The following is a 13,391-nucleotide window of genomic DNA, read 5'->3' as shown; positions in this document are numbered from 1 at the left end:
TTTGCGGAAGAAAGGGAAAAAAAAAAGGAATTCTTTTTTTTTTTTTTTTTTTTTTTTTTTGTAATTTTATTGACATTTTAATATTTTGGTACCTACATATTTTTCATACATAATCATCTTTTTTTATTTATTTTAGTCTGGCTGAGGGACTATAAACAGAGAGTAGATCAGCGTCTAGGAGACTATAAACAGGGAATAGACTAGTCCGAATTTCCTCACGCTATATCAATAGCGAAGGTTAAGTGCGAAGGGCATCCCACTCGGAAAATTTTGTTTAGCCAAAACCAGTTGGCCTCAAAGCGATCACTATAAAACTGATTGAGAGGCCGACGACAAACGCCGACCCCATCTGAGCATGGGAAAGGGCGAAGAAGAAGATTCATCTTTTTTATTTCTCTTGCAAACCAACCTCAGAGATGTAATGGTTAGCACGGTGGGCTTGTAAGCGCTAGGCCGCGGGTTGGATTCTCGCCCGGGGCGGATTTTATCCTAAACAGATAAGGTTCGTTCTCGGGATGGCTGGTTTTCTCTTATCCTGCCTTCCTGCTCTCTTGGCCCCGGGACGATAAGACCAATAGCAGTTACAGTTCCCTCTATCAAAGCTATTTGAAAGAAGGGGGGAATAAATCATCTGATTACATTTCTTTCCTTCCTATAGGATAAGGAAAGTAAAAATAAAAGGAAAAAAAAAAAAATCTTTCGATTGATTCTCAGCCTCTATTCGCTTTCAGAGTACGATAGACTACATACGGGCAAATAGTCATGTCAGATCCTATGCTACCAGTATGCCTCCACCTGTAGCCATGCAGATTCTTACCTCCATGAGGATTATCATGGGTCTGGAGAATGGAGATGAAGGTAACGTCAGACATTCAAGTATCTAAGGCCAGCCATGCTGACACCTGATCAGCACACTATCAGGTAGACCTGACAGGTACGGCTGAAAAGGTCCGAATGTCAGGTCTACCTGTAACCTGATGTGACACACACTATCAGATAGACCTGACACCTGATCAGGTCTACCTGATAGTGAGTGGCTGGCCTGAAGGTGTGTCCAAACATTGTCGACCACCCGTCGATTGACGAGGTTAATCTATGTTGTCGAGGCAGTGTGGACTGTTCAGTTGATCAGATTTAGGTGTTGGGTCAGCCCGACATGAAATTTGATCAAAGTGGTACAATTCTTTGAAATTAAAATAAAGTCACCGACCCAAAAAGTAGTCTAGCCCGTGGGAACTTTCTCGTTATAGAAAAAATATAGATCAGTGTGGCACCATTCAGGCCTGGCAGATTCAATTAGGACATTTAGATTGTGATTGTCAATTAGATTGATTTAAGTTTGGACATGAGTAAATTAACTTAGATTCTCCCTTGATCCCGAGTGACCTTTTGAGTAGGGAACGTCTACAATGTATAACTGGACACTACTTGTTAATAATATGCTAATGGGGAAATACAGGGTTGCTCAGAAACTTTGAATGCACAGGGTATACTCGTGTCAAATGGACACAATAAGGCTCTTATTCTCGAGAAAACTGTTATTTAGAGTTTTCTCGAGCGTTTAAAAAATTAAGTTTTCTTTTTCTTCTATGACTTCTAAATTCCAAAATATCCGGAATTTTTGTAGCGGATCATTCCAGGATCAGAATTTCATTTTCAGCTCCTAGGTAGAACTTTTTTGATGTTTTAAGTTACCTAGTGTTCTAAAAATGCAAGTTTGAGTCATATGTACTTTACAGTTTCGGTCAGAAAATGTCCGGCCTTGTTGGGATTTGAACCCAGCACCCCAGGTTGAGAGTCAGTGTTCTTGACCACTCAGCCACAGAGGTGGGCTGACCCAACACCTAAATCTGATCAACTGAACCGTCCACACTGCCTCGACAACGTAGATTCACCTCGTCGATCGACGGCCGGTCGACTATGTTTAAACACAGCTTTAGATACTTGAATGTCTGACGTTACCTTCATCTCCATTCTCCAGACCCATGATAATCCTCATGGAGGTGAGAATCTGCATGGCTACAGGTGGAGGCATACTGGTGGCATAGGATCTGACATGACTATTTGCCCGTATGTAGTCTATCGTACTCTGAAAGCGAAAAGAGGCTGAGAATCAATCGAAAGATTTTTTTCCCTTTCCTTATCCTATAGGAAGGAAATAAATGTAATCAGATGATTTATTCCCCCCCTTCTTTCAAATAGCTTTGATAGAGGGGACTGTAACTGCTATCGGTCTTATTGTCTCGGGGGACAAGAAGACAGGATAAGAGAAAGCCAGCCGTTCCGAGAACGAAACTCATGTGTTTAGAACGAATTTGCCCCGGGCGAGAATCGAACCCGCGGCCTAGCGCTTACAAGCCCAACGTGCTAACTACTTCACTGAGGTTTTACGATAAGAAAAAAGAAAAAAATGTTTTCTTAGAATTACTATATACCTCATTTATACATGTAGGATGAGACTGAATAGTCCCTATATACCCTATGATTGACTGATTGATTTACCTTACTTCCAGCAACATATCCTCCCATGGAACCAAAAGACTTGGTATAGGTGCCCATCAGTATGTCTACTTCCCTGGGGTCTATTCCAAAATATTCCGTCACACCGCGACCTGTGGGCCCCAGAGCCCCTATGCTATGGGCCTCATCCACGTACAGATAAGCCTGGGAACAAAATCATATTTCTTTTGAAGAGGTTTGATAGGGAAAACTATAACAAGGAAGGTCTTATTGTTCTGAAATAGAAGACAGAAGGACAGGATACGATAAAGCTAGCCGTTATAAACTAGCTGGAAACTAGTTTATCTCGTATTTGAACCTTTCCATCCCAGATAACTTTTTTTAGGAGGTTGGATCGAGAGAATTGTAACTGCTAGGGTCTCACCATCCCGAAAGCGAAGAGAGAAGGAAGACAGGATAGGAGAAAGCCAGTCCTTCCGAGGACGAACATTGGCCTTCCAGGATAAAATACGCCCCGGGCGGGAATCGAATCCGCGGCCTAGCCCGTACAAGGCAGACGCGCTACCAACCAAGCTAACTAGACTGGCCTTTTAATTGAATAATTGCCTTAAGATTGGCCTATGTAACTTTGAGTACTCAAATCGGTACTTGTGCAGAAAGTCACGTCCGTGGAATATTGCTACCAAAGGAACTGGCACAAACGAGCAGTGACCAGTGTTATTATAGGGTTAGGTTACGCAAGAAGGAGTTTTCACAAATAGAGCAGTGATTAGTGTTATTATAGGGTTAGGTTAAATACAAAAAGGAGCTTTTATTTTCCACGGACGTGACTTCTGCATAATTACCCTCAAATCTTACTCGCTAAAATTCCCAAAAATCACAAGTTACAACTTACCTTGTATTTGTTTTTCAGTCGCACAATTTCGGGCAGTCGTACTATGGAGCCGTCCATACTGAATATGCCTTCCACTACGATGAGAATCTTACGCCACGGCTTTCCCGAGTGAGGTTGTCCCTCCAGTAATGCCTTCTGAAGTCCGGCCTCCAGACTAGAAGGCGCTGGAAATGAAAGGGTCAAATACAGATTTTCTTTTGAAAAAGTCGAATACCGGCTTTTATCATTCATTTTATTACACTGCAAGCTACAAGGATTTAACGTCAATCAGAACTGAAGGTCTTCTTGTCGGGCTGGGGCACGTTAAACAGGGAGTAGACCAGCTTAGTCTGGCTGGGGGACTTTGAACAGGGAGTACGTCAATCATTTGCAAAATTTCCCGACTTTAATTAGTATTTTTCCAAATTTCCTGACTTTTTCCAGTTTTCATTAATTTCCTTGACAATCCCCTATTTTCTCGTCTGGTAGACACTCTGCCCATCTTATTTGTTTTCCTTTTAAAGAAAAGAAAAAAGCGAAGCACTGTTACCTAGGCATGTTTCTATTTTCATTGTATATATCTGATTGTCCCGAAGTATTCAGATTCACTAATCTTTGTCAGCTGAGACTTTAACGGGTCAATCTATTGAATTGGATTCACATGGATACTCAGTGCTTTAATATATGCTGAGACCTTGCACAAAGCATAGGGGAAGAGAAGATATTGTTTATTGAAGGGATAGGAAATTAGAAGCCACTACTCCATGTGTCACATTAAGTGTTAGATAGGTACAAATCAGCTATGTACATAGATACCGTATCTCATAATTATAGTCTCATATGTATAAAAATACAAGTAGGCATACCGTGTACATTGTAGTGTGTTTAGACTTGAAAAAAAAAAGCTTATTCCATGGTGTTTACAAACAGGAACCCATGCATTAAAACATATCTCCTAAGATGAGAGACACTTTAATTCTTGGATTTTTTTCAACAAAAAATAGCAAAATTATACTCAGGGACCCTCTTTCAGAAAACCATTGACAATACAAAAGAGGCCCATGGCAGCAAGTGTGGTCGCGCTAATACGTCCAAAGAGGAATTTCCTTGGTGGAATTAAAAAAAGGACCATAATAAAATACACCTGTAAGTTGAGTACGGACTACGGTGTAAGTAGGTAGGTTGGTTGTACCTACGAGATAAATTTAATGTATAGCAAGTACCTACAAGGTGTGACTGTAAAGTAAGTACATATGACTCAAACTTGCATTTTTAGAACACTAACTTGAAACATCAAAAAAGTTCTACTTAGGAGCTGAAAATGAAAGTCTGATCCTGGAATGATCCACTCCAAAAATTCCGGATATTTTGGAATTTAGAAGTCATAGAAGAAAAAGAAAACTTAATTTTTTAAACTCTCGAGAAAACTCTAAATAACAGTTTTCTCGAGAGTAAGAGCCTTATTGTGTCCAATCGGCACGAGTATACCCTGTACAATTTCACCTGAAGGGCTGCACAAGGCACATCCAGACTGTTTGACACTCTCCTTAGAACGCTCCGTGCAGAGGCCAGTGTTTTCACCAAAGCCGAGATAGTTATACGAGGCCAAATTCAGACACGTTGATTCAGTACCTGTGTACCTGTAAATTAATTAAATTCATTTAAGGTGTAATTTAGGGAAACTTTTGGAAACGGAACGGATTCCGATAGCGCGCCATCTAAGGTGTGTCCACACATCGTCGACCGGCCATCGATCGATGTCGACTGAACCATCCACTCTGCCTCGATAACATAGATTCATTCACCTTGTTGATCGACGGCCAGTCGACTATGTTTGGACACACCATTAGATTTCCCTTGGTTTAGTACCCAGGCGCTGTCACGCCAAAAGAGAGGAAAAGAGCTTCAGAAGAGGTAAAATTCCGGAAAGAAAATGCAACTATAATTGACATAGCCAGCCTAGTTGGAGGGTATCCCTCTGAACACGGGAAAAGGCGAGGAAGAAGAAGATTTGATGTGTAATTCGAGTCGACTGTTTGTGTCGACTCTGGGAATCGAACCCGGGACTTACTTGAACGTCCATCCATAGTCGGGCGTTTCTCTGTCCTTGATGGTAATGATGGCTCCAGGAACGCTGGTCACTGGCCGATTGAAACAGTCGACAATACGTCGGTATACATAGCGAGAATAGAATAGAACAAACTTCTCGTACAAGTCTGGATAGCCCTGGGGAATAAGAATAGAATATACCCTGTTTATTTATATTGCCAGTGCCAGAATGAGACTGAAAAGTCCTTTACTCCAGCAGTCTAAACAAGGTCTTATGTAGGTATTTGGTACAGAATAGTTTTGTAATTTACAAGGTCTTATGTAGGTATTTGGTACAGAACAGTTTTGTAATTTACAAATAAAAAACCTTGCTTAACTTGAAAAAAAGAAGATATTACGGATTCAATTGTGGAAAGAAGTGAATAGAAGTTGTGAAGAAGCTCTCTGCTTTACCACAAATAATTCATGATTTGATTGATTTGACAATGAAGGGAGAAGAAAATAATGAGTTGGGTTTTCCTTTTCGAAAACGGAACCAATTCCGGGCGCGCCTTCTTGGATTTCCTATCGTTTAGTACAGGCGCTATAACCCCTCTTTTGCCCCCCCCCTCCCCTTGGTGTGATAGCGCCTGTACTAAACCATAGGAAAAAAGAGGGGAACCGCGCTTCAAAAGAGGAGAAATTCCGAAAGGAAAACATGACTATAATAATAATAAAAATATACTCTTGAGTGGAAGGCAACCACTAGGCGAGGTTAACGCCTTAGGCGTTCTCTACCACCTAACTCTTAGAGCTCCATTATTATGTGGTCAAATTCTCAAATAAATGAGGATAAAATTCCATACCTCGGCTGGGATCGAACCCACGCCCTCCTCATTACCAGGCGAGCGTCTTGACCACTACGCCACCGAGGCAGTGACTATGTTGTACACAGAATCCTTACCTCTCGATTTTTCTCCTTCGCCACGTTCGGTACGAAGAGCAAGTAGTTAATATACCCCATGATCATGAGCAGATAGAAACCGAAAAACGTCAGTATGGCCGTCATGTACGGAACAGACTCGAAATTTTCAGCCCATTTCCTCGGGTATAAAGGGGGGTCTTCGTTGATAGGGGGGCCCCCGTTGGGTGCGGATGAGCTGACCCCATTTGAAGAGAGTAAGCCATTGGATTTGCTGATGCCGTTGGCGAACCCGTTGGTGTGAGCCTGAAACAAGATATTGGATTTCGAAGCACCCTTGCTTAGCATACTAGCTGTTTTAAGACCAAACCTTTCTATCAGCTTATCACTCTTCTAGTGAAAATACTTACCTAGGTATATTGCAGGTATGTAAATTACAGTTCACATAGTACTTAAGCGATTATTGGACCTGGATCCTGATGCCGGCTCAGACCATCTGACCTAGACCATAGGTCAGACCGTTTCAGACCGTCTGAGAGACATAGGTCGGAAGCTTTTCCCGCCACACACCTGTCTGACCTGCCGCGGTTTGTCCTAAATCTTCCCCTTTTTGAAAATCTCTAGACACGCTATTCATTCGATAAAAATGATGAGTTATTATCAAATGAAAGTGTAATCATCAGGGAGCATAACTGCAATTCACTAGCTCTGCCTTTGCCATTACTCATCTTTCATTATGGGTATTATGATATGACTCATTAGAAAAATAATAAACAGGTAATGAGAACACTCTCTGGAGACTAGTCCGTACGTACTCCGTATAAAATTAATACCTACTCATTAGGTAACAATACAAAAGAGGCCCATGGCAGCAAGTGTGGTCGCGCTAATACGTCCAAAGAGGAATTTCCTTGGTGGAATTAAAAAAAGGACCATAATAAAATACACCTATACTTACCAATTTCACCTGAAGGGCTGCACAAGGCACATCCAGACTGTTTGACACTCTCCTTAGAACGCTCCGTGCAGAGGCCAGTGTTTTCACCAAAGCCGAGATAGTTATACGAGGCCAAATTCAGACACGTTGATTCAGTACCTGTGTACCTGTAAATTAATTAAATTCATTTAAGGTGTAATTTAGGGAAACTTTTGGAAACGGAACGGATTCCGATAGCGCGCCATCTAAGGTGTGTCCACACATCGTCGACCGGCCATCGATCGATGTCGACTGAACCATCCACTCTGCCTCGATAACATAGATTCATTCACCTTGTTGATCGACGGCCAGTCGACTATGTTTGGACACACCATTAGATTTCCCTTGGTTTAGTACCCAGGCGCTGTCACGCCAAAAGAGAGGAAAAGAGCTTCAGAAGAGGTAAAATTCCGGAAAGAAAATGCAACTTTGTTTGACATAGCCAGCCTAGTTGGAGGGTATCACCCGTCTGAACACGGGAAAAGGCGAGGAAGAAGAAGATTTAATGTGTAATTGGAGTCGACTGTTTGTGTCGACTCTGGGATTCGAACCCGGGACTTACTTGAACGTCCATCCATAGTCGGGCGTTTCTCGGTCCTTGATGGTAATGATGGCTCCAGGAACACTGGTCACTGGCCGATTGAAACAGTCGACAATACGTCGGTATACATAGCGAGAATAGAATAGAACAAACTTCTCGTACAAGTCTGGATAGCCCTGGGGAATAAGAATAGAATATACCCTGTTTATATTGCCAGTGCCAGAATGAGACTGAAAAGTCCTTTACTCCACCAGTCTAAACAAGGTCTTATGTAGGTATTTGGTACAGAATAGTTTTGTAATTTACAAATAAAAAACCTTCCTTAACTTAAAAAAAAAGAAGATATTACGGATTCAATTGTGGAAGTTGTGAAAGGAAAGAAGTGAATAGAAGTTGTGAAGAAGCTCTCTGCTTTACCACAAATAATTCATGATTTGATTGATTTGACAATGAAGGGAGAAGAAAATAATGAGTTGGGTTTTCCTTTTCGAAAACGGAACCAATTCCGGGCGAGCCTTCTTGGATTTCCTATCGTTTAGTACAGGCGCTATAACCCCTCTTTTGCCCCCCCCCTCCCCTTGGTGTGATAGCGCCTGTACTAAACCATAGGAAAAAAGAGGGGAACCGCGCTTCAAAAGAGGAGAAATTCCGAAAGGAAAACATGACTATAATAATAATAAAAATATACTCTTGAGTGGAAGGCAACCACTTTTAAAATTAGGTACCTCTATAAATCAGAATTTGTTCTTAACTTGTTTAAATTTGTCATGCTTTCATCAGTTTGCTCTTCCACTTTGCTAAACCTTTATAAATGAGAAAATGTTGTATTAAACCGCCTTGAACGAAAAAATGCTCCCATGGCGTAGTGGTCACTGCGCTCGCCTTGCACGCGGGAGACCCGGGTTCGATTCCCGGCGGGGTCAAGAAATTTGTATCATGCAAATGATTGATACCGTGACTGGCTGTTGCGGGGCCCACTCAGCCTCGTGAGGAAAATGAGTAGCTATGTAATATAATGCGCATAGCGACCGGTGCCAGCATGGTAGGTAAACATTGGATTTTAGGATTATTGAGATATTGGAAAAATCCTACAATGCTGCAGTGAGCACCAAAGTTGTGACATAATAACACAAAGAAACTGCATTTACATTTTTACAACCCCACGTTCGCACTTATAGAAAGTCGTGTACTATTCGCATTCGTTTTATTTCTCATTCGGGCAGACTCGTGAGTAGCTCCCCTCTCCGAGACATTTTCATTAGGTCCTTGTCTCATTGTCTGACGATAATGTAGGCCATATACCCCCCCCTCCCCCGTCCGTCTTCACTTTAGCTATTTGATCCTGAGTTTCCTGAGCTACTCAGATTATGTGGTAAAAGTATGATGTGAACATCACATAACTTTCCCTCTTTAGTTCTAGGAGTTCAATGAACTGGAGAACCAAGAGAAAACGTAGCTGCTTGCCTACAGAATTTCAAAGGTTGTCGGGTCGGTCCAGAATGTGAAGCGCAAGTTAGAACGATGTTAGGATTATTGAGATATTGGGAAAAATCCTACAATGCTGCAGTGAGCACCAAAGTTGTGACATAATAACACAAAGAAACTGCAATTACATTTACATTTTACTACTAAACCATGTAAGTACCTACTGTACCTTGTAATCTGTAATCTTGTTCAGAATACATTCACTAGAGAGTTAGCAGTCTGAATACAGAACGTGCCACACAATACTGAATGAACTAATTAGAAGCTAATACCTACCTGGAATATGTCACGAAGATAAGATAAGATTGTCAAAAGAATCAGTCACTCACAAGTCACTATTGTAGGAGTCAGAGATTCACCTCACTGGTGAGAATCAGTTCACTATAAACTACAAATTAAAAAGTAGACTGAAGTAAATACCTATCTGGGCAGGTAGTACAGGTACAGGGATAAAGTAGTAGGTACAGGTACCTATACCTACCTAATAAGCTTACCTACATGAAAAAATAAAAAAAAACTAGTGGGTATCACACAGGACCTTATAAATAGCTACCTAAATACCTAACCCTAAGTAGGTATACAACCAGTCAACCACCACATGATAAAGAGTAATTTGCATGCTTGAAGAATATTTGGACAGTCTCCAAGAACACTCAGAGAGGTCAAGGAACATAGTAAAATGAACCTGTTGAGCTATAGGCCCAGGTCTGAAAAATTTGAGACTATTATGTAACACTTCCAAAAAATATTATTACTTATGGGTTCTTAGTTCCTAGTGTTCCAAATCAAAAACAAGCACAAAAGCATTGTGAAAATTAACTTGAAATCCGTTATGTAACACTCAAGCTTACTTTTTGAACTTTCTGCTAGGTAAGTACTCCATTTTAGAACTTTTTTTTTTTTGTTTGAAGGCTTTTTCCTTGAAGAGCCCAGTAGACCTATCAACATAACTATTATTTACTTAAATAATAGTTATGTTGTTAGTTATAATAATAGTTATATGTTGTTCTTCAGTAAGTAGGTACCTAAGTACTTCCTCTTCCTACATACTCAAATGTATTTCTATTTCGGTGAAATGGGTAGCACCTTAAGTAGTTATTGTTAATAAATACCTACAAAGTACACTATGTGTTTTATCAGTGCCTCTGTAAGTGTAACCAGCACTCTTAGGGCTATAAAAGTAAGAAGGTATGAACCAAAATTATAGCTGAGGTACTTCCATAGTAAGAAGGTAAGTGTCTAACTAAAATCATAATAATAATGTAGGTATGTCCCTACTACTAAACCATGTTATCAGCTCCCATGGCGTAGTGGTCACTGCGCTCGCCTTGCACGCGGGAGAACCGGGTTCGATTCCCGGCGGGGTCAAGAAATTTGCATCATCTAAATGATTGATTCCGTGACTGGATGTTGCGGGGCCCACTCTGCCCACTCAGCCTCGTGAGGAAAATGAGTAGCTATGACATAAAATGCGCATAGCGACCGGTGCCAGCATGGTAGGTAAACACTGCATGTTAGGATTATTGAGATATTGGAAAAACATCCTACTTACAATGCTGCAGTGAGCACCAAAGTTGTGACATAATAACACAAAGAAACTGCATTTGACTGACGAAATTCAAAGGGTTTTATTCACTCTAGTGAGCTTTCAAAATTACTTTGTTGCCTCTCCTGTGTTGGTCATTTTTACAGACATAAAGTTCACAAAAAAGGAAATAGGTAACACCTAGATACCTACCCTTAATAATACTCCAGTACTACACTCTAGGGAAAAGCATAGTTATGTACCTGTGAACATGTTTTTCCCTGCTATAAATTCAGACCTGGCAGACATCCCTGACTGTACATTAATTCGAACCCGGGACCTTCTGCATGGCAAGCAAGCGCGTTACCACTGGACCAACCGTGTATCACTTTTCTTTCCGAGGCATCTGTACATCAAGGTAAACTCAAGGTTTCTTACTGAGTATTCTTTCTACAAATAGGAGTAAAAATCTAGTCCGTTTTCCTATAATCTACATTGCAGCTAAATCCTAGGAGGTATGTCGGTAATATCAAGTCCTCTTCATTAAACCATCAACCATCAACTAGGGTGTTTTAAAATGTAAACTGAATTTTGAAAACTTCTCATGTTACTAGTAGTTTAGCGAACTGTGGAATTCCATCAGAAAAAGGTGCCCTCTGTGGTACTTGATTCCCTAAAATGACTCAAATAAATCTAATCACATAATCAGGGTAAACTTCTTTCATGTGTACAACAATACAACATGGATACATCAACAATCTCTTCAAAATCGGAGTTAAATCATTCAATGATACGAACAGACCTGCAGACAAACCGACCGACAAACAGATAGACAAAAAAAAAAAAAAAAAAAAAAAAAAAAAAAAAAAAACAAAAAAAACAAACAAACTTGACCATCCTGGAAACTTCTTGTGTGCCAGTATGTTGGGCACTAGGCAAACAGCTATAATAAATTAACATTTGAGACTTTTTTCATGCAGAAGGGTTTAATTTCCATCATTAAAGGAAAGTGGGAATTTTGATTAATATTATTTTCCCATACTTACATATCTATTTTGTTTAACCCAAAGCAGTGGTAAGACACCCATACTTTAAAAATGTTATAAACTTACATTGGTCTTTTCCTGAGTCGATTCTCCTTGGGTCCATAGGGTTTTGGTGCCATTTTCAAAAATGTAACCATTGGCAGGTTTGGTGGTTGAGTGAGATTTCAGCAAGCCATTTCTAGCCATAGGTGATCAAACTTTACAAACAGATTGCACTAGGAAAGAATAATATGGATTAATAATAATTTGAAAGTAAGAAACATTAACTGGGGGTTTTTAGACTTTTTAGAGAAAAACACTGAATTTAAGTGACTTTAGGGTTAAAAAAGTTAGGTAAACAAAACAAAATTTATTAGAACCATCACAGGACAACAAAATTGTAGTTTTATCAATAAACCCACCGAGTTTAAAAAGCGAAATAAGAACCGATAGAGTTCTCAACAAAATCAATAAAAAAGAAATAATGATTGGAGGGAGACTTGACATAGGTACAAAAGAGCGAAGTTGTGATTAGTATTGGAGGGATATCTCCAATGAAAATAAAAACAATCAACCAAAAAATATCACGAGCTGAGAAGAGCAAGCGTTTCGAAAACTTTGGCAAACCGGTAAAAAGTCACTGGCGAACATCAAGTTCAAGGGATTACACATTCCTTTATGATAAGAACAGTGTACCTACCTACTCGGTGAGTCAGTGATGATAACAGATAAGCTGATAAGGTACTTTTCGCTTTCGACTTTCGATATTTCACGATTTTTCAAAAGGAAAAAGTAGATTAGTAGAAATATAACGACAAAAGAAGAAAAGTAGAACGAAAACAAAACTAAAAGGAGGAGAAGGATTTGCAACCCTTGCAACTTCTCCTACATCCTACCTCCCACCCTATCACTCCCTACTCATATAGAACTTCCCCTTCTCTTTCATTCTTCTTTGCTACGATATTCTTGGGACTGCGGACTTCGGAGGGAATTTTTTTTCATGAGGGATTTCAGAAGAAGAAAAATCCCTCATAGATTAAAAGGTGACCTTAAACGATCGACAAAAAGGAAAAAGGTCATCATAAGTAGGTAGGTACAAGGTACCTCCGAGTAATGTCAATAATAAAAGTACTGATACTAACCATTATTAATAATTATTACTATCTTATTCAGTATTCCTCTATTTCTCTATTACCTATTACTATTGGGCCAGTGACCTGTGAAAATCGCTCGGAAAAATTAGGAGAAAGTTCCGAGAACGAACATTATCCGTTCAGGATAAAATGCGCTCCAGGCGGGAATCGAACCCGCGGTCTAGCGCTTACAAGGCACACGCGTTTTGATGTTCTTGTAAGGTCCGTGTAAAAAAAGTAAGTTTAAACTCCATTCAAGTTTAACTTTCTGATTAAACATTCTGATAGGTTGATTTAGGAAAAAAAAATCAAAAAATTTATCCAGATTTCTTAACCCGAGTTTAGTTATTTAACAGTATGTGGTCCACTCTGATGATTCATTAGAGGAGAAGTTTGCCAGCTTCACACCGCAATCACCCCTC

At 40.1% G+C, this 13,391-nt stretch overlaps 2 protein-coding genes across 2 annotated transcripts in view; one reads left to right on the top strand and one right to left on the bottom strand.

The window, feature by feature from the left end:
* Positions 1-884, top strand: part of LOC108253376 (serine palmitoyltransferase 2-like) — a gene marked incomplete at its 5' end in the record, with an annotated part of 21,125 nt that extends 20,241 nt beyond the window's left edge. The window contains one exon of the mRNA XM_026829130.1: positions 732-884. Coding sequence (XP_026684931.1) covers positions 732-884 — 153 coding nt within the window. The remainder of the gene's footprint in view (positions 1-731) is intronic.
* A 1,052-nt stretch (positions 885-1,936) lies between these two features.
* Positions 1,937-12,514, bottom strand: LOC103516837 (serine palmitoyltransferase 2). Its single transcript, XM_026829129.1, has 7 exons — positions 11,924-12,514; positions 6,327-6,590; positions 5,406-5,560; positions 4,794-4,974; positions 3,356-3,595; positions 2,503-2,664; positions 1,937-2,089 (listed from the first exon to the last, which is right to left on the bottom strand). Exons 1-7 carry the CDS (start codon positions 12,041-12,043, stop codon positions 1,937-1,939), a joined length of 1,275 nt encoding a protein of 424 aa, XP_026684930.1. The 5' UTR covers positions 12,044-12,514.
* Positions 12,515-13,391: the final 877 nt, after the last annotated feature.

The sequence above is a fragment of the Diaphorina citri genome, unplaced genomic scaffold (genome assembly GCF_000475195.1).
Source record: "Diaphorina citri unplaced genomic scaffold, Diaci psyllid genome assembly version 1.1 scaffold1677, whole genome shotgun sequence".
Lineage (NCBI taxonomy): Eukaryota > Metazoa > Arthropoda > Insecta > Hemiptera > Psyllidae > Diaphorina > Diaphorina citri.
This window is presented reverse-complemented; position numbering and strand designations above follow the sequence as displayed.

Coding starts and splice junctions, on each gene's coding strand:
- LOC103516837 (XM_026829129.1), bottom strand. CDS start 12,043: ATGGCTAGAAATGGCTTGCTGAAATCTCACTCAACCACCAAACCTGCC. Junction 5,561..6,326: donor CGAAGGAGAAAAATCGAGAG/GTAAGGATTCTG, acceptor CTTATTCCCCAG/GGCTATCCAGACTTGTACGA. Junction 3,596..4,793: donor TGCCGATTGGACACAATAAG/GCTCTTACTCTC, acceptor TGTAGCTTGCAG/TGTAATAAAATGAATGATAA.